At 29.5% G+C, this 22371-nt stretch overlaps 1 protein-coding gene across 3 annotated transcripts in view; it reads left to right on the top strand.

The window, feature by feature from the left end:
- The window catches only part of LOC123299098 (protein retinal degeneration B), a 50580-nt gene extending 31811 nt beyond the window's left edge, over positions 1-18769 (top strand). Inside the window, exons 2-22 of one of the 3 annotated variants that reach the window (XM_044881322.1) lie at positions 3663-3791; positions 5067-5199; positions 5265-5468; positions 5669-5926; positions 6168-6326; positions 6403-6801; positions 6867-6968; positions 7419-7589; positions 7656-7818; positions 8054-8217; positions 8569-8733; positions 8793-8957; positions 9660-9830; positions 9908-10042; positions 10112-10374; positions 10455-10517; positions 11225-11490; positions 11834-11983; positions 12072-12252; positions 12405-12679; positions 18454-18769. In XM_044881322.1, the coding sequence (XP_044737257.1) occupies positions 3714-3791; positions 5067-5199; positions 5265-5468; positions 5669-5926; positions 6168-6326; positions 6403-6801; positions 6867-6968; positions 7419-7589; positions 7656-7818; positions 8054-8217; positions 8569-8733; positions 8793-8957; positions 9660-9830; positions 9908-10042; positions 10112-10374; positions 10455-10517; positions 11225-11490; positions 11834-11983; positions 12072-12252; positions 12405-12679; positions 18454-18613 (3825 nt within the window). In that variant the 5' untranslated portion in view covers positions 3663-3713 and the 3' untranslated portion in view covers positions 18614-18769. The remainder of the gene's footprint in view (positions 1-3662; positions 3792-5066; positions 5200-5264; positions 5469-5668; positions 5927-6167; positions 6327-6402; positions 6802-6866; positions 6969-7418; positions 7590-7655; positions 7819-8053; positions 8218-8568; positions 8734-8792; positions 8958-9659; positions 9831-9907; positions 10043-10111; positions 10375-10454; positions 10518-11224; positions 11491-11833; positions 11984-12071; positions 12253-12404; positions 12680-18453) is intronic. The other 2 variants (XM_044881326.1, XM_044881325.1) reach the window with 2 other exon arrangements.
- Positions 18770-22371: the final 3602 nt, after the last annotated feature.

Genomic DNA, 22371 nt, shown 5'->3' with positions numbered 1-22371 from the left:
AAAGTCGCTATGTAAAACAACTGAACTTGTTTCTTCCTTTTCAAATTTTGTTTAACGCAGTGTGTTTTGTTTTAATTAGCTATTTTTTCTAAAATTTTAACACCATATGTATCTAAAAAAGGACGCTTTCCCTGCTAAAAGTGCATTCAGAAATTGTCATTATTTTAACGTTATCTATACCTTTTGATCAAGTCCTGCTGTCACATCATGGACTATCCTGTAAATTATAATTTGTTTTTTTTTTGCGTCGAACTCATTCAAAACCTACAAGTATTTTATTTTTTCTAGATTTTTAATAACATTCACAAAAATAATATACTTTGATCATTCACCTTTAAATATATGATCACTATCATTACCTGTAAGGCTATATACCATTGGAATTAGTTTAGAAAGCTTGTATGAAATAATATATTCTACTACTGTATAAAGAGTGTTCCAATAAACTCTTTTCATGAAATTTTCAAAGACTGTTGCGCATAAAATTTGCGATATTTAAGTGATACAGCGTTGAATTTCGTCTTTTAAGACTTCAATCGTTGTGGGTTTGTTCACATAAACTTGTGACTTTAAAAAATCAAAAGGCATTAAATCGCATGATTTGAGCGACCAATATTGATCTCCATAACCAGAAAAACACGACCAGGAAGTGACCCGTGCAGTAATTCAACAGTTTCTCTGGCTGTATGATTTGTTGCATTATCCTGTTGAGATCCATATTTTGCAATTTTGGTACAAGAAATTTAGTTAACATTTCACGATAACGAACACCATTAACGGTTAATGCTTGATCAATTGCATTTTCGTAGAAAGATGGACCGATGATGCCTCCACCCAAAAATGCACACCAAACAGTGACTTTTTTTTAGTATGCATTTGTTTCTCAACAATCCTTTTCGGAACCCCAAATGCGTCGTCACTAAAGATGATTTTCGTTGAAAAATCATCATCCAATTCGTCGTTGTTCCAAAATCCAGTTAACAAACACTCTTCGCTGTCCATGAAGTTTCAAGTTTTGTTAAGATTCGAAGATGGTTGTGGAAACTCAATTTCCTGAGCTCTAATTGATGTGTTTGGTCTTTCCTCAACATTTGCATCCACGCACTGCTGCGATATTTTCAGCCGAGCGTCTAAGACGAACGCGTGTTTCTGTTTCCACGTCATTTATACACCCAGTTTGCTCAAAATTTTTCATTATTCTTCCACATTGGCTTCATTTGGAGCATTTCGATGACCCATAATTGTACGTATTTTGCGAACTGTTGCTGCAAAATTTTAATAATAAATTTTCACAATGAGAATTCATTTTTGTGTTTGTAGCGCTGTATTTTACTTAGCCTTCAGCTGTCTACTAACGAACGGCCATTTCTTTTTTAATGTCAAATTATCACACTACAAATGGCATGCAATTCAAAATCGGCGCTCTTATTGGAACACCCTTTAGATATTTTACTAACAGCAGTATCTATCTCTACGTGAGTTGTTAATGGTTAAACACCTTCGATAGGTACAGTATAGTTATGTTATGTATTAGAATTAGAACTACAGTAAATACTATAGATTAATTAATGCTGTAATTAGTTAATCATAGACGGTTAAATTAAATGTGAAACGGAAATAACATGTTAAATTGTTTTACATACATGAGAATATTATATATTTATCGATTTATTTTGCATTGTTTCATTTATGGTTTCATTGCAATTATCGTCTAATATTCATAAAAACTCTTACTGAAACACGAAACTTACACTGAAATTATTCAATGTAAATGCATGGAAAATTTGATCGGATATTTTTGTTGAAAGTTATCACGCGATAAAAACTTGATACAAAAGCTATAAGCTCGTCTTTCTAATGACAGAAATTCAGTAATAAATTTTCGGTGAACGAAATAGATTACAAGCCCATACTAAAATTTTTCGGGTAAAATGACCCGCCAGGAATCATGTCAAAGAAGATGCTCCTATGTATGTAAGAGTAAGTTTAAGCACCATGGGGTCAGTTTTGCACGGTACAGGTGAAAATATGGATGCATAAGTACTCGAAGCGAATTACAGGAATTCCGTACAGAAATAAACACATAGGGCTTCGGAAATTGACGGGAGATCAAAAGTTTTTTAACTTTCGGTACCGAGGTTAACGGATTTATTTCTGTACGAAATTTATGTAATTCGCTTCGAATACTTATGCAGCGTTAATATCCAGTAGCGCCGTACATATTTGCTGATACAGGGGTGAGATACCAAGGGGAGTGACATCCATATTTTCACCTGTACTCACCTATACCGCACAAAACTGACGCCATGGTGCTTAAACTTACTTTAAATATAGGAGCATCTTTTTCAACATGATTCCTGGGGAATTCTTTCACCCAAACAATTTCAGCATGAGCTTATGGTCTAAAATGAGTGGGTTGAAACTATTGAAAAGTTCAATATTTACACCAACAAAACTTCATTTATCAAAATATTAACATTGTAAATTTGTAATCCGTCCGGCGGTGACAAATTTCATGCTAATTTTCCAGAGACAATAAACACTTTAAAACTTAAATAAAGTACTAATCAATGGAAAATATGTATTGCATTTATATTTAATATATACATTTAAAAAACGGACTAACGGATTTTTATACCATGTATGCCAAGTAAGTAACGCTTAAAAATATTAATGCTAACATTGAAATTTTTGGTATAGTTGTTCATAAAATTACCTAATTAGTCCATTTCCGGTTGTCCGTTCGTCTGTCGGTGAACACGATAAGTCGGAAACGAAACGCGAAATCAATTGAAATATTTAAAGCGTGCTTAGGGCGTAAAAACTGATGTCGAGTTCGTAAATGAGCAAAATAGGTCAATTGGGTCTTGACTCCGTAGGACCCATCTTATAAACCGTTAGAGACAGAACAAAACTGTAAATGTAAAAAAATTTCCTTATCTAGAAAAATGAACAACTTTTGTTTCAAACAAATGTTAGTTAGGTTAGTAGCATTATATAGTATGTATACAGGTATTGTATTTATTTTAAAATACGTTGCATCTATTACGTATGTGTTTATTTATAGCATATACAATAGTATATCCACTGAGAAAATAAGAAGAAAGACACTCTTCTTACTTTGTGTGTAAGAGTGGCTACCTTTCTTTACTTACGTGACGTAAAGCAACAAACGTTTGCTTAATCATCGCTGTCTATACATGGCATTTCAACAATTAACTCAGTGAAAATTTTTTTCATAAAGAAAAAAATTTATCTTATCGAAGTTTTCATTTTGAAATACTTAATAAATATCAAACACTGTACAAAAACGAAGAAAATTCGAGCTAGCAAGAATTTTAAGTTACTGAGTTTCGAGTAATTGAGGTTCTACTGTCATTTTATTCAATATATTGGAATTATAGATTCAGATTCTAGAACATAAAGCTCTCAATTTGTTTCTTACTTTAATATGTTTACTTTACAAGAATAATAAACCAAAATAATATATTCATCGAAATTACTATTAGTTTAATGGTTCTTTGAATTGATAATAGCTTATCAAATTGCTGAAATTACATATTTCTATTGTTAATAATAATATTATTTTTAAATTAAATTTATAATGATTTTATTACTTAAAATGCTTTAAAATTAATTTTTGAACATTTTTTTGTTTACAGCTATTTTTCCTACGATGCAAGAACGAAAGTGATTTTAAATAAGACATCAAGATGCTGATAAAAGAGTATCGCATTCCGCTACCCCTCACTGTTGAGGAGTATCGAATAGCTCAACTCTATATGATAGCAGTAAGTTACTTTTGTAATTATATTATTAATTAAATATAAAATCGTTTCGTGGAATTGTATAAATTATGCAATGTGTCTAATTACACGCCTTCACACGTCATATTTTTTGTAATGGCTGTCTCAAAATTTACGCAAGAAATGATTTTGATAAAAAAAAAACAGATTTTTAATTAAAAGTTGTAAATTTTTTATTGACCCATAAAGTATGCAAAATAGGATTATACGGCGTGGACCATTTTAATGCATTATGGCTCGTTTACTTTTTTTTTATGAGGCTCAACTTTCTAATTTAAAGTGTTATGGTATCTCATACCTTTTAGGATCTAAATTGACTATTAAAGCAACCCGGAGAACTAGATCCACTCTGATGTCAGAACGCAATATCCCCCATCAAACTCTGCAACATTTTTACAAGTTATTTTTTGATTGTTTAGCTACAAAACAAGCTATTAGCCATAATAAACCCCATATTGGGTAAAACTCTACATTTTCACTGGTACATACGAACTTTTAAATCCATATTTTCCATGGCCGTTTTAAAAAAATGTGGCTGAACTTCCTTACACACCATTCAATTTCCTCTCTCAGGACATAGATGATAGTGTCACCAAGGGGTGCAGATACGGGCAGCTGCCCTACTCTAGAGACTCCCAAAAATGATTCAAAATCTACGAATTTCATTTTAAAATGTAATATTCTACAAAAATCCATTAAGCAAAATATACCATCTCTAAATCTATCCAATCAAGTCACATGAGTAAGAAAAGCGCAAATTTTCTGTTTGCTCTTTTTAGCAATTTTAGCAAAATATCCATTTTTAAAGTATCTTTCCTATAATTCTTATTCTGTGCCAGGTTGCCCCCCCCCCTCTGGCCTATTGGCTGACGACGCCTCTGGCGTCTTTGTTGACATAATGCCTAATGCTGAATTCACATACACATCGATGGGCGTCGAGCGATTCACAATTAGCATTTGAATTGTGTGACGATGTGTTCAAGTTTGATTTATTTTTTTTAAACCCTACATGCTTTTATTTTGATTTTCAGCCATAATTAAGATAACAAAATTTCTGTATATTTACCCTATTAAGTATATTCGATCTTAAAAGAAATTAATAATTATACACAGTTATGTTCATACCCAAGTGTGTGAGAGATGTTTAAATAATTATCTCTTTTAGTTGTATTTACTTGTAAAAATTGAATTGTGAACAACTGCGCCATTTACCAAACATTGATTTTTGTATTTTTAAAAGTTTTATAATTATTTTATTAGAAAAAAAGTCGAGAGGAAAGCAGTGGTGCAGGCAGTGGAGTAGAAATATTAATAAATGAGCCGTATACTAATGGTCCTGGTGGTCAAGGACAATACACGAAAAAAATATTTCATGTTGGCAGTCATTTACCAAGTAAATAAATTTTTCACACTGAATTTTTTTTTTATTGTTTTAATAAATATTTATTTTTGTAATAGGTTGGGTAAAAGGACTGTTGCCAAAATCAGCTTTAACTACTGAAGAAGAAGCATGGAATGCGTATCCTTACACTAAAACGCGATACACTTGCCCATTTGTAGAAAAATTTTCAATCGAAATCGAAACATATTATTTTTCTGATAATGGGCACCAGGATAATGTTTTTAAATTAACCGGTAGTGATTTACGAAATCGACTTGTTGGTAAGTGGATTTTTTTATCAGATTTAATAAACATAAGATGTACAGGGCCTACATTCAAAATATTTTCATGATTCCGTAGCCAATGCACAGGAACGATTAAAGAAGTTAAATTTTACAGATAAAAAGTTTAATTTTGAAAATATATACGATAAATAAACATTTGAATTATATCATAATTCTAAAATTAATTTTCTGTGCAGATCTCATAGATGTGGCCAAAGATCAATTATATGGAGGTGATTATGTACGGGAAGAAGATCCATTGATTTATACATCCGAAAAAACCGGACGAGGTCCTTTGTCTGAAAATTGGTTAGAGGAATATTGGCGAGCTTGCGAAGGTAGAACTCAACCAACACCTGATGGAAAAGCAATAATGTGTGCATATAAATTATGCCGAGTTGAGTTTAGGTATTGGGGGATGCAAACGAAATTAGAAAAATTTATTCATGATGTTGGTAAGTTTATTTGTTTCTTTATCTTCTAGAATATTATAAAACTGTTCAATGTCTGTCTGTCTGTTTGTTCGGGCATTACCCACAAAGAACTGGACCGACTTTGATGTTTAGCATTTACTAATAGATTATGCATGATGGACCTCGAAATCTTTAGTACATGAATGTACAATTGCTAAGCGTTTTTATTAATTGTTTTTAATTATTATTATTGAACTTGCTAAAAAATAATTTTACTTTACAGCATTACGTAAAACTATGCTACGAGCTCATAGGCAAGCATGGGCATGGCAAGATGAATGGCATGGCTTAACTATGGAAGATATCAGAGAAATAGAAAGGCAAACACAAGCGGCACTTAGGAAAAAAATGGGAGCAGATGAAGGAAGTGAAGGTGAAGAAGGTATTGATAATTAAAAATGATTACAACTTGTAAAACAATTTTGAATCTGATATTAAAAACTTAGTATCAATTTCAGATGCGTCAGATTCTCCAGAACATGAGGCATCGAATAATTCCCAGGATAACGCAGCAGCCGTAAAAACATTTCAAGTTGCTCTTGGTAGTATTGAGGTAAATGAAGATCTTCCTAGTCCACCGGTCTTCAAAAAAATTTTATCGTCTTCTGCATCGAATTCAGAAATGAATGATGATTCCCATCAAAATTATTCCAATAATGAACTGACTCTTACTTTTAATAATTCAAATGAGAAACAACGATGGCAAGGTCCCAAAAATATTCAACCATCACAAGGATTACATTCACCCGGATCCACCTCTATTAAAAGTTTCGATATACAAGTAGCAAACTGGCGGATGGAAGGTTTAGAACGGGATTCGGATACAAATTCAGAAGATGAATTTTTCGATGCTTGCGGTAATTACAAATAATTTGTTTTAAAATTTTAGCTGTATGTTTTTATAAAAAATTTCCATTTTCAGAACAATTGAGTGAATCAGCTTCATTAGCAAAATGGAGCTCTTTACAATTGTTAAATGAAGAAGATGATTCAACATCGCCTACTAGTGGCAGAGATAGAAACGGTAACTACTTTTTCATTGATCAGAGAAAATTCCCTTATAGTTAGAAGTTACAAAAATTTATCGAAATCTTTTTAAATGTAAGCTAAAAAGTCGTACCATCTTTAATTTGTATATTTTTTTCTTAACCCATCAGAACTCGTGTCAACCGTTCGGTAATCTTTAGTTGCGTAATGGGAGATTTGCTTACGCGTTCTTCGCATGCATCAAATATTTATCCCTTTAAATATTCTTTAATAATTAAAAACTGTTTGATTACGTGATTAACAGAGTATGACTTATATTAACAAAGTTAATATTTTTTGCTTACACCTTCACTCTCGTGACGAGATAAATTCTCACAGTTTCTGAAGGACGTGAGCAAAATGAGCGATGAGCCTCATAGAATTCGAGATATTTAGCAAAAATTTATTTTAACACCTTTCTTAAAACCACCTTCTTTTTTTTTTTTAGATGATAGCATATTTAATCCCTCATATTTACAACGTGTTGCGAGTGAGCGTGGTAATAAAACTACGATTGGACAAAGAAGTATAGAAAAATCATGTCCAGGTTCACCAAACATTAGTTCTGCCTGTAGTACAACAATTTTGGTATTAGTTTTACATGCTGGAAGTGTTTTGGGTAAATATTTTTTTATTAGATATAAATTATTACACAAAAATAATTTGAATGAATATTGCTTTTTAGATTCGAATGTGGATATGGCAGCTAAAAAATCAGATGTAACAACATTCCGTGGAGCATTTGAATCTGTAATGCGTCAACATTATCCGTCTTTAGTTGGACATATTACAATTAAATTAGTTACTTGTCCATCAATTTGTACCGAAAGTTTAGGAGTTTTATCTAGGTATGCTTAATATATTGTAGTTTACTTATTTTTAACAAACAAGAGACTCAAGAACTTTTTACTGTCCCGTGCTCAATTAAATTTTATACCAAACAACGAATAGTGTTGTCAGATGGTGCTTGTTGGTCACGATATTTTCGCCAATATGCACTTTGACTTAAATTTCGATGTGAAGTAATTCATGGTTAAAATTGTACTGAATTGAAGTTTCAAAAACATGCATTTTTTGTTGCAGTTTAAGTCCATATAGTTTTGATGTATCACCTTCAGCAACGGACATTCCTCATATAACACACGACTCAATACCAATTGGTGCTATACCATTACTTTCTTGTACAAGTCCAGAATATCAAGAAGTTGTTTCACGTACAATTATAAGTGCAAATAACATTTATCAAGGTAATATTTTAATAATTATTAAAATACAATACAGTTGTTTAAACTAGAACCTCACACAAAAATATGTCCCATAAAAAATTGTATCGGGTATAAGATCGGGTGTATACTATTCGTACAAATTTCTATAGCTTAGTTTCCTTTCCAAAGAATTTAGTAGCTTCTCTTTTAAATTGATTTTTTATAAACATAAAATAATACATTCAATTGGTCTTTGAATGGACAATTCTATTTTATTAAGAAAAATTTCATCGAATTCCGTCAAATCGATTTTAATTTAAATCTGTTCAAGCATGCATTTTTGCAGGGTTGTTTATAATTATATTCACGTTACATATTTTATATACTTTGTAGAATTTCTCAAAAGTGAAGAAGGAAATGGTTTTTGTGGTCAAGTATGTTTAGTTGGAGATTCGATGGGTTCAATTTTAGGTTATGATGCATTATGCCGTTCAAATAAATCAAACCATAATCAAGATAATGACACTGTCATTGAGGCTGATATTACTGTACAAGCAGGTAAAACATAATTTTTATTTTATATTTTATACGCAGAACTAATTTGGAAATAATTTTAGAAGATGGCAGTTCATTAATACCAATACCATCTTTACGAAGATCTTCATCGAGCGATTCAAATGCAAATGCCAAATTTGAATTTGAAATATCAGATTTATTTATGTTTGGAAGTCCATTAGCATTAGTTTTAGCCTTTAGAAAAATAGCATCACATGACAGAAGTAGTAAGTGGTTTTGAAATATTTTTATTTTAAACATAAGAATGTTCAGTAACCAAGGACAAGACAGAGTCCACATCGAAGTACAGGCATCTGATTATCGTAAACAGTTATAGATCTGTCTGATCTGAAAAAATCCTTTCAGTTAATAAAAAATTATTAGGAAAAAGCTCTTGGTATTTTTATGAGCAACATTTGCGATATCTGTAGCTCATTAGTAACTCATATTCACACACACCCTATAAATCGAAAGTATCAAGTAAAAATCAAATCATTTTTTATTTAGGCGTTTCATTATACTGTGGAACCTCGATAACTTGAACCTCGTTAAGTCGTAACTCATAACGCGATATATCGTTTTATTTAGACCTTGTTACTCGGACAAAATGTTATTTCCCTGCGAGGTATTGATACTACATATTTATATTCTGTAACTCGAATTTCATAAATCAGATTCTGTATTTCGTAGCTAGTAAAATAAGATGACGTCGTAGTTAGTAAAATATAATCGCGCCTTTCTAAATCGAAGTTTTAGCAGTTAAATCCTCTGTATTTCGAACTACTTGTTAAGTCGAAAACTCGTGTATTTTATTATATATATGTTATTAATATTTCAACTAGATTCAATTATCTAGTAATTATTGCAGTAGCTATCGGAATTATAGCTTTCAATTTAGCTTTTAACCAGTAAATTTATCTAAATTTTAGACTCAATTATGCGACCAAACGTGCAACAAGTATACAACCTATTTCATCCAACGGATCCAGTTGCAACACGTATAGAACCATTACTGTCAGCACGTTTTTCTATGCTTCCACCAGTAAACGTTGCTCGATATGCCAAATATCCTTTAGGAAATGGACAACCTTATCACTTATGTAAGATCTATTTTAATATTATTATTGTTTACTTATTTAAATCTTAAATGTGCGTTAAACTAATTCATATTTTACAGTGGAATTTTTACAAAGTAATCCTCAAATGTTCTCTGATGGTTTAAATTGTTCATCACGACGCCTTTCAGAAGTATCTATACAAAGTACTTTATCTGGATTAATGGATAATGTCCCGTTACAAGCAATTAATTCATGTAATATTCGACTCATTACTTTCCATGACATGTCCATTCAATATTCTTAATGTTTCGTTTCGTTTGCAGTGCAACAAAAATGGTGGGGATCAAAACGAGTTGATTATGCGTTATATTGCCCCGAAGGATTATCAAACTTCCCTACGAATGCATTACCACATTTATTACATGCAAGCTATTGGGAAAGTAGTGATGTAATCGCTTTTATATTACGTCAAGCTGGTCGATTAGAAGGTGCACCTTTAGCTGGTCTTGATGATCGGGATGCTTGTTTCCGTCCTGCCCAACCACGAGAAAAATGGATTAAGAAACGTACTAGTGTTAAATTAAAGGTATTCTTTTATCTTTTATTTGATTATGCATGAATTACTGCATGTTTTCTTTTTTGTTTTACTTAAATTCGTATGAATAGCCACCAATTACCAGTACCAAAACCATACAATGGCTTAAAATGCATGCAATTGTTGATGGAAAGGTGAGTTTTCTATCATTTTTTGTTGTACTTCATATGCATTGCATCCATCATCCATCAATAGAGCCTTACGTTTTTTCCCCCAAAATGTGTTTAAAAATACGTCCATACAGCCTTTACATTTATCAAAAACATTAATTAATTCATTTATTTTTTAATTTAAATTAAATTTTCTACCTGAAATGATCAAATAACATTCTCTAGACTTTCTGTAATTCGACCTTATATAAAATCAGCCTACCCAGAAATTCGACCTTACGAAAAGTATACTCCCGAGGTGAAAAACCTGTATTTCATAAAATAATATTGTCAGATTTGAATTCATTTTAATAATTGTAGTTTTTTTCATGTTTTAAACTGATTTCTAGATAAGTTTTGATTAAAGAGTTTGATACTCAAGTATCACTTTTACTCGGAGATTTGATATCATAAATTTCAGATAAACTGCCAATCCTTGAGCCTACGAAGAGCATATATTCATTTTTTGAAGATCATTGTGTGTTTCTGCATACAATATTTTTTCTGCCATTTTTCGTAACCCTGTGCATTTCGAATAGTCAATACCATAGATAATATTCGTGATATAGTCATCCAAACGTTGCTAGCTAATTTGTCCTAATTTTTTTAAAGAAAGAACTCATAATAAAGCATTACTTATTTCGATTTTTTCATCATAATAAAATGAATTATTTTCTCTTTTTTTAATACAGAATGTGGCTGCAAATCATCGTGCAAATGACGTAATAGTTTTGGAAGGTTCAGCACAAGTATTAATCGCTCGATTTATGTATGGTCCATTGGATATGATAACCTTAGCAGGTGAAAAAGTTGACATACACATAATGCGTGAAGCTCCTGCAGGTGAATGGATATTCTTATCTACGGAAGTAACTGATAAAACTGGACGTATTACGTATACGATACCGCCAGAAAAATCATTGGGCTATGGTTTATATCCAATAAAAATGGTTGTGAGGTAAGATTTAATAATTAATTATATCGTTTGTACTTCAATGAACTTGGAAAAGTGGGAATTTCATTTATCGCTTAATTTAAAAATAAACAGGTTTTTGTGAACGGAAGGAGATGCGAAATATTTGTAATTGTTGAATAATCGCCAGAATAATAACGCAGGACAACATGGATGTTTACAAAAATTATCGAATATAATTTAATTTTTTTTTTAATATAAAAATATTTGTAAAACAAAAGTTTACTTCACAAAAATAAACTGAGCAAGTCTGGCGAGAAAAAAAATTCCTGTCTCACATAACACATTTCTACAATTTTTATATTTACGTAAATCTTTTTTTTCGCAGAGGTGATCATACGTGTGTTGATTTTTATATGGCTGTTATCCCTCCAAAAACAGAATGTATTGTATTCAGTATTGATGGTTCGTTTACCGCAAGTATGTCTGTTACTGGACGAGATCCGAAAGTACGTGCAGGTGCTGTTGATGTTGTAAGGTAATTATAAATTCTTTTATTCGAAGTCATTTTTTTTTTTTTTCCAAAAATTTCCGTAGTTTTAATGCGTAATTTGATGTATTAATAGATATTGGCAAGAATTGGGATACTTTATTGTATATACAACTGGTCGACCAGATATGCAACATGGCCGAGTAGTGTCATGGCTTTCACAGCATAATTTTCCACATGGATTAGTGTCATTTGCTGATGGATTGTCTACTGATCCGTTGGGTCATAAAGCTGCTTATTTAAATAACTTAGTACAAGTAAGTTTCATAAAATAAAAATCCTTCTTTGTCCGGGGAAACTAGACATCAACATCCCCATAGATAAAATACTCTAAAAAATGTCTTAATTTCCCGGACTGTTTAAAAATGATTAATTTTTCTCAATTTTGCCAATTTTTGTAAAATTATAGAATCATAAGGTGGTAATACACGCAGCTTATGGAAGCAGTAAAGATATTAGTGTTTATAATAGCATAGGACTGACTCAAAAACAAATTTATATCGTTGGTAAAGCATCGAAAAAGCAACAAAATCAAGCAATAGTGCTGGTTGAAGGATATGCAGCTCATTTAGCTATATTAATGAGTCACGGTGGTTCTCGTCCAGCTCAAGGAAATGCTCGTATGGTAATCCCACGTGGTTATTTTGGTCTTCCTGGACAGAATGCATCATTTCGCAGACGAAGGTGTGTACTTTAATATTATTTCTTGAAAAATAATATGATCTTGAGAAAAACTAGTATTTTTTACTTGATGTATTTATGTCGAATGATTTTTTTTAAATAACAATTTGCCTAATATTATTTTTGATCGACATACCAGCAATGATAAAGGCCTTTCCTCGCCATTGCATACACCAGGTGGATTTCTGAAGCGTAAAATATATATAAGTCACGTCTAGATCGTCGTAGTTTTGATGGTAACTATATTCATCTTTCAAATATAAACACAAAGTATTTTTGCCAGTTGATTATTTTGAATCAATGTTATTTTTGATTCTGTTTTATTAAATTTTTTTTTTTTTAGATTTTTCATCTTTTTTTGTTTTAATTTTTTCAATACAGTTTAAAATATCCAACAGAAACACGTATCACATATATTTGCTTTAAACTGTTTCCCATGGAAATATTTTTTGATTCACGTATCACACATCTGAAATTTTTCAAAATATTCGATAATAAAGAATTAAAACTTTTTTTCACGAAAAATTTTTTCGTTAATATAAATTCGGTGATCACCCTAAGCAAGCCGCCTGAATGTAAAAATTGGACTAAAAATAAAAGCGAATCAATTAAAAGAACAATTTTTATTAGGAAGTTATGTAAAAATTCTACCTTTGGTGATAACTCGGAGTATTTATATGCCACAAGAGCTTCGGTTATTCACTTTGTTAGAAGTCAATCTACATATTTCTGGGTAGGGACGACAACTTGACTTTCGTGAAATATCTCCCACTGGCAGTTACAAGGCCGCTTCGCTAAAAAAATTCAACTTTAATATCAAAAACTACTGCGTTATAGCCTTCATTTCCTTTGCCTTCCAAAGTGAAGTTTCAATTGACCCTGAAAACTTAGATAGAATTCGATGGTATAAGATTTGTGCCTTTGAAACGAACATTTTTCCTATTAAATTAATTTATCGAATTTCAAGCATATGTACTTTCCAAATGTCGAACAATATTTTCGGAGCACGCTAATATTTAGATAAAATAATATTTATACCCAGCATTCCGTTTTGGTTAGACTTTCAATCTAGCAGTAGATCGGGAATATTATACCTGAGTCCAAATTCGATATGTTCAACAATCCTTCAGTCAAGTATTCGATTTTTTTTTCGGCTTGAAATATCTCTTCCCTAATGATATTTGAACGTATAAGCTTCAATTTGTAGCCAACATCATTTTACTATTTATTATTTTCTCTCGTCATGATTATTATCGATTATTTTGAAAAAATTCTTAAATTTCATTAATTCATTTTCACCATTGCACACACATAATACTTGAAACACACAGAATATTAAAAGAGTTTGAGAAGAGGATTTGTACGTTTTAGGTTTCGACTGAAAGAAGATTTTTTTTGACATCAGCTAAAATACACGGATAGTTGTACTTATTTCTCTTATTATATTTATTGATTAAAATTTATATAAGAGTTTACAAATCTATTTCTAAGATTTTCTATTTTCAATACAAAATTGAAAGGTAATTATAAGTAAAAATCAAAACTATATTATAAATATTTGTACTAACATATTATTTGGGCTTTGCATAAATTTGATTAGTCTGCTAATGGAAACCAGTTTTTATGTCCGCATTGTTTTTGAGTAATTAAAATATACGTTTTGTGATATTATGGGTAATGTCCGATCTCTGTTTTGTTTTTTGACTTTCTTTTTGATATTTTTCGTGTTTGATTATCTATTAAAATTCAATTTCCAATAATATTTCAAAAATACGTTCTCAATCCGATTAAAATATCTCATAAGAATATTAAGCTTCAGTATTTCAGCAGAAAATGAATGCTAAATGTCTTACAATTTATGAATAATTTGATTGCATGAATTTTGTTCAATGCACAAGTTTCTGCGCACAGGTCACGTATTTATAAATTATTAAATGTATATTATTCATATATAAGCATATGTATAAATGCTTCAAGATTTGCTTCATGCACCTTTGTTATTTTAAAAGTTCTATTTTTATAAAAATTTTATAAAAGCGTGCGCATACCGCCTTACTAAAATATAATGTGAAGTTTTATAATTTTGTGTAGCTCAACCAAAGCTGAAATTTTTTACTATTAACAGCTTTGTTGGAATTCCCAATTTTTATATTTTGCAGAGGCAATTCTCTATAATGAAAATCCGAATAAAACATGAGTTTAAAATTTTTCCAAACAGCGTTTAGGTTTAAAAATAATATATGCCAATAACAAAAAACTATTGCAAATTGCTCGACAATTCAACTGAATTTAATTGTTTTCCCTCTAGTCTAAGTCTAAGAGCTCTTACTTATTTTGGGAAAGGATCTATTTCAGATGCGATGCGGGGACCGGAATATTAGTAAAAATATGTGTAACAAAAAATTTGCTTTCAACTCAGGGCATTTACCTTGGATTTACAAACTGAAGGTTTAGAAAACATTTTCCGTGCATAAAAGTAAATAAAAATGTGTCCATAAAGTAAATCAACGAAATTATTGTAGACTAACTCGACCCGTGCGCAATTTCGTTCCCGTAGGTACCGTAACCCGTGGCTATCCGGTATCGGTGGCTAAAAACAACAAGCAACGAAATTCATAGAAAAGTAGTGGTGAAAAAAATTAAAAATTCTTAAATTAACATAAGGAGAACATGTATTAAAAATAGTAATTAAATTGTCTAGAGTATTAGGAGAGCATCTGTAAAAACTAACATGTTTGGCTAGTAATGTTTTGAGTATTATATGTTTAGAGAATTAAAAGAGCATCTGTAAAAACTAACATGTTTGCCTAATAAACTAATTATTTAAATTTAATATAATAAGCTTGAAAATCAGGGGTGAATCATGGGATTTGATAAAGGAATAAGAAAAGCAAGGGAAGGTCAGAAAAAAAACTTGCTAGAGTAATAATATATACGATATTATGTTTTTATCTTTTTGTTAGAGAGGACCTGTATAGCCCCACTATCTACATATGAAGAAATCCTTATTGACTTTGAGTAGCATCGTTAGAGGAATTATTTTATGAAGTTTTATGAATGAGAAAATAATTTAAGCAAAAGTATTGACAGCTCTTAGATCATTTATAATTGAATTCTTCAGATTGAGAGGGTATTCATTATGAAATGAACAAGTTGCAAAACCATTTTGTATTCATCAAAATTATCACGAATATTATAGTTTAAATGGTCGCCAATAATGAAAAAAATAGATTTAATCGTTGTATCTTTTAGAATTTTTAGAACATCGGTTGAATGTATTTTGTGTTTTCAAACTAATACTCTTAGATTTAGTGCTTTTAGGAAAAAACCTCTAAAAATACTAATGAGGCCGATTTTGTATCATAGGCATTTCATAAATAAAATTGGAAAATGTTCTATAAGAACTCATTCTGATTATCAAAAACATATCGATATGTGATTTTCGTTACTTATCCAAATAAACCTGTTGAAATTGAGTAAAAATTGTTTAGTTTTCCAGACATTTACTATATATAAACTGATTTGCACAAAAAGCGAAAATAGAAATGGAAAACTGAATAGTTTATCTTTCTACTTAATTTCAACTCGTCGAGTTGGTTATGTAACGAAAATCACTGATCGGTATATATATTTCCTAATATTTTATATAAAATGCTGAATTGCGACGCATATACCATTATTTAATTATTACAAAAAACGTTCAGAAAGTCAGTCATAAAATGTTGTTCTGTTAATCAAAGATAAAGATAACTGTAAACCTATGGTTTAAAATTTTATAAAATGTTATTTTAAAGAAAATTTCGTAATAAACAATTTTGTTAATGACTACGATGATTTGCGTAACTCATGATATTAATAAATTCGTAGCAATGAGAACATTTCCTTGGCGCTGTTTACAAAGGCCAAATAAAGATATATACAAAATCGTTACAACTGGTATTTTTTAAAGATTGCATTTGTTCTGCACCTAAAAGCACTAGATTACTTTAGGTGTTAAACTATTTGTATAGACATGAGTTGTAGACTTAAAATGTATTTCTTATTTAGATCCAAATTAATTCATGTTAAGCTAGATTTTAAAATCCACTCAAATATTAGTTATTTTAAATTTGTGGATTATTAAGACATATGCATACGATTCATAATAAAACAGTTCAGTAGGTCAGTTCCAAGTTCCAAAGTCATATAGTTAGTTCAATTAAAAGTTTACTTTCGCTGAAATAACAGTAAAATTTGGCATAATTATGTTCATTAATCTAGTTAAAGGATTCTGCGCGATCCCAATAAAAAATGATTTTCTTGGAAGCTTTCTGAAACTATGGATTCTGATGGTAGATTCAACAAAAACTTTCCATAAATACAAAGCTATGAAAATTCGAGATTTTAAGATATAATGTATATTTAAAGAATTATCAAAAATACCCAATAAGGTTGAGTAAGCAAGAAAAAAATAGTATCCTTCAATTTTATTTGCAAGAAGAAGATTCTTTGGATAGGTCTTTAAATATAGAATAAAAGTATTTTAGTGATTTCTACCCTTAGACGAATATGACGCCTGCTACAGATTCCTGAAGGTATTATTGCCTCTGCTAGAATTTCGATCCTCCACTTTCCTTCCTCTAAAAGTCAAAAATCGGAATGTTTTCATGTCGGTGGATACTTTTGAGTAATTCATTAAGAAATACTAGAATACGTAGTTTCAGTAACTCTTTCTCCCTTAACAATTACTATTATCAATACTGAACGTAAAGAAATATTCACTAGACTGAACTCTTACAAATCGGACAAGCACTCTACCTCCAAGTCATCAGATGCTAGTGTGGTTATGGGTTACATTTCTTCAGTATTCAATGTCATTGCATTTTTACTTTTTGTTTCTAACTAGTATTTGTATATTATCTTTTTTTTCCTAAATAGAATTTATTTAAATATTTAAGTCTTGAATATGTGTGATGGTTGAGAAATAGAGTGCTTGTCTTAACTACGCTGTAATGAATACCTACATATATTCCAAATTTTGCTTTTGTGACAGTGTAATTAACTACTTAAAGAAAAGTACGATAATTTTCTTAGAGAAAATTAGAGAATAAATAAATTTTGTTAGAGAATATTATGTTATATTTTGGAATTATATTTACGAAAATGTAGGTATTTAATATGAAAGTATAATTCGAATACTGTTTTGTCAGTTAATTAGAAACACTTCCAATTGTTAATAATATAATACTGTAGAAAATAAAGCATTTCACCGAGGAATCGACCTTTTTTGTGGAAACTGGCGGAAAATATTTGCCTGAGTCTTCTTAATAAAGTGTGAACTTGTGTTTTTTCGAGTTACTCCCATAGGGTAGAACAAAGGTACCCGAATTACAAGCATTTTTTGATTCCTAACATTTTTATTTTGAAGTGCTATAAAACCGCGAAGAAATTATGAAATTTCTCTCAAGGAAAATTTTACGAATTCTTCTAAAACTTCTAAATAGTAAAGTTATGTATAAGATTGAATTCTATCGGTTATTAAATTTTTCCGAATGCTCTATAGAAACTACTCATATGAATTCTTAAATAAATTATCTCGATTAAAATATTTCAAAACTCTAGTAATAATATAGATTATGTGATAATAAATTTTGAAAGGCTTTACTTAAGTTTTATGATTTTGTAAATACAAGAGAAACTTGTAAATAAACGAAGTGAATTTAATTTTTCAATTTAAGAATGATAAAGTAAAAAATAGATTTTCGTATAATTTCACATAAATCAATTATTATTTTCAGATCGCAAAAACGTTCTACATCTTATCCTACTGTAACAAATACAACGTCAGTAGAACGATCGTTAAGTACACGACGAACACCGTTAGGTCGTCCAACACTTGCTACGATATCAGCTCATAGCAACAGTAGTTCTTTCAACAGTAATTTTGGTGGTGGTTAAATGTACAAAAAACAATATGATTCCGTATTTATAATAAAAATAAGGACAAAACCATATAATTCAGACTGATGACACATCTAATTATGATTTTAATTAATCAAGAAGTAAATTTAATTGATGTGATATAAATTAACTGAAAGTCAGTGAATCTGTGTTTCCAATTTAGGATAGTAAATATAAATGGTGTACCAATAAAATTTGGAAAAAGTGTTTAAAACCATTTTGGTTTACGAAAATCTTACTATATGTTTCCTTGAACGTTCCGAATGTTTATGGTAATGAAAGTCTTGCATTTTACATATTATAGCTCGACCAAAAGAGATTCTAAAAAGTAAAACTTTGAGGAAAATGTAACTTGTTTTGGGAAATCGGCTTCTGAATGTAAAAGATCTTTTGGTTAAAGTAAAAGATAACTTGTAAAAGATCTCTTGGTAAAAGTACTTGTATTTAAATGAGCTCTATTGTCCAAAATCCTTTTGATATGATATACTCATCATTCAAATTTTGATCATGCGTGAACGAACACTTTTGTAAAATAAAGTCTGTTTTTCAGATTTATTTATTGAACTAATATTAATCATTATTGTAATCACAGATAAGCTAAGAAGTATACACTCAAAAAAAAACATACTATTTTATTTTTAATTATTTATTTAGTTATAAAAATTAATTATTATTAACTAATTTGATAATACACGTCTGAAAAATTTCATATTGAAAATTTTGTATTTGAAACAGAAAAGAATTAAAATATTGTTTCTGTAAATTAATTCATTGAATTTAAAAATTAACTAATCCCATATAAATTATTGACTAAATATTTTTCAAGTTTTTGTTGATTCAGAGATGTAAAAAAAAAAATATAAAAAACCAAACTGAAACATAATTTGAAAAAATTCTTGATAAACGCATCTCAATAATAATAAAACATTTATTGAATATAATTTTTCGTTATACTTAGGAGGTCTAAGGACCAGAAAAATTATTTCAGTACCTAAACTTATAAATTATTGAAATAACATTTAGCCTCCATTTTTTCTGGATTATTAAACTTTTTTACCATCAGTTTAATCAATCAAAAATTTTCAATTCAAATTTATTTTCACAAATCTGCAAATAATTTCCATTAATAGTTTAATTTTGTAGTGTAAATTTTATTTCTATTCAAGTTTTTAAAATTAATTTCGGTAATTGTAAGATTAAAAACGAACCTTTTTATCAGGGAAAACATGATGTCTCTGAGTTTAATAAAAAATTAATTGATAATTATTTTATATGAAGAATTGGAATCCCGAACTTGGCTTTATAATTTGGTATCAGAAAGGTCGAAAAATCATTATTAAAATTATATTATTATTTAATTAATAGAATTGACTATTTATTTTGTGAAATTCCACTATAAAATATTTGTTTATTATTTAAATAAATAAACAAAAACCTTATTATAAAAATGTTACATAACACAAATACTTTTCTAGTAGAAACATAGTTTGGAAAATGACTTAACAACCGAAACAAATCAACTTTATAAATATTTATTTTAAATGGTAATTGCAAAACATCATTATTTAAATAATAAATAAGTATAAATAATGGAAAATGAAAATTCACAAAATAAAAAATTAGTTTTTAGTTCTGAGCAGTGTACTTAATTTTGTGAAACCTATTGTCGAGTAAAATGACCCATGCAAGTATTTTATCTATTTATTTATTGTAACTATGGAGTGTTTACATAGTTCACATTATCGTGTAATAATGGTAATTTATCACAATCGGACTATTTATATAATACCTCAGTCGATAAGCAGGTAAAACTGTCTTCACCTTGCAAAAAGTATAGAAGTATTTATTCGTGGCCAGACTTTTCAATTGAATGCATTAATGAAATTTTTGAGTCTTTGATATTGAGAACGTACCACCAAGTTACCTTGTTGGAGAACAGGTTTTGGTGAAAAAAATGCCTTAATTGTGGTAAACAGCACAATGAACATGATACAAACAGTTAATGTTAAAACCTAACAAATAAAAATTTAATCAGGTTAATTGATTTTTAATGAAATTTTCGCCAAATAAGACTGCCTATTGATTAGACTAGAATCATATTAAAATCTTTACTCATTAAAATAAATAAAACGTGGCCAGTGGTGGTTTAATCTTACGCTCGCGATGCATGGGCCTACGCAACAACATATTAAGGACGCCGAAATTAATCTCTCATAATCACTTCAAACCACATTTTCATGGAAAGCTAACAAAACAGTATTATAAAATGTCTACCAAATTAATATAAATCTCATTTCCACAAGTACAAAACATTATTTAAAATAGTCACTTATATTCGAATTTATATTATTGTACATGAGAATTTGATAAAATTGAATAATGTATCTAAGCGAATAATACTAGTCAGTATAAATACTCCTATTTTCACGACTTTTGCATGGTAAAATTACTATTAATTGATTGGTGTACTCATCCAGATTTTTAAATCAGATTTATGAACAATTTTAGTGTGATCAAATCTTCAAAATGAATGATTTTTTTATATATTTATTTTCAAATGTATTTATAAAAAAAAATAAAAATGTTATGAATGTTGAATTGACGAATGTAGTAGCAAAAAAAAAAAAAAAAAAAATGTATAGCATAATATTAATGTCTAAGGAAGCAGATTATTTAAAAATAAATAAAATTAATTTGTAAATATTAAACAGATCAATATTTATACATAATGTTAATAGATAAATTATATTTTATTAAAAAACAAATAATGTTAACATTTATTCTTGTTATTCAATAGAAAATTTTTATTAATTTTGTTTTTAAGATGAATTGTAAATAGTTTTCAAGAGAGTTTTCGTATACACACTTAATTATTTTTATGAAGCATGTCTTTGAAAATTGATTATGGCTAGAGAGTATCCATTTAGTTACCAATATCTTCTTTATTTAAAGAAATGATAGTTTTAACAACAATAGAGTATAAACCACTGTAAAAAGTTACGGTCATGACAGAAATAAAACAGGTATGTGCGTAAAATAAGGATTTTTCGTTCATTTTCAATATATGCCATCATAGTTTACTGGATTATTCTACATAAGCCAGCCTCGTAGGAGGATGATATTTTGTAGATGGATGATGTTTTGTTGTACAGCCTAAGCAGTGATGGAAATTTATTCACTAGCCTAAGAGAGCTTAGACTAAATGAAGCATTTTTTAACTTTGAAATAAAAAATAAAATAAATAAATGGTAAATGAACTATGTTAACTTCCAAAACACGTTATCAATTTACATACCTGTTTAAATTAGTTAAATGGTACGGCTTAAGAATATTTAAGAGAAGGCTGAAAAGTATTCTCTTTTTCTTCTAACAGTTTTTTCATGATCATGATCAATCATGATTTTTGCAGAGATATGAAATGAATAAATTAATCTGATAGATCATTCTCAAAACATATTTTGCAATATTCCTTTTGGTCTAAGAGCCGAATTAGAGTCGGCATTTACTCATTTGTTTATCGAATGAAAGTTATTTTTTATGAAATATAAAATATTAACAATTACCCCTATAATAATAGGTTTCCCAATAAAATGTGAATTTTTGGTCTACTCGAAAGTAAAAACCATAAGGAATATGCAACAGCTGAGTTGTCTGCCTTTTTTCGTTCACTATTATCATTGAGTCGTATATCCTAAATAAAGATAATTGTATTGGAAATACGGTGGTATATGATTACCCACGAAATATCGGTAAAA

Source organism: Chrysoperla carnea, chromosome 4 (genome assembly GCF_905475395.1).
Source record: "Chrysoperla carnea chromosome 4, inChrCarn1.1, whole genome shotgun sequence".
Lineage (NCBI taxonomy): Eukaryota > Metazoa > Arthropoda > Insecta > Neuroptera > Chrysopidae > Chrysoperla > Chrysoperla carnea.
The sequence above is the reverse complement of the archived record's forward strand: the minus strand, read 5'-3'. Positions and strand labels throughout refer to the sequence as shown.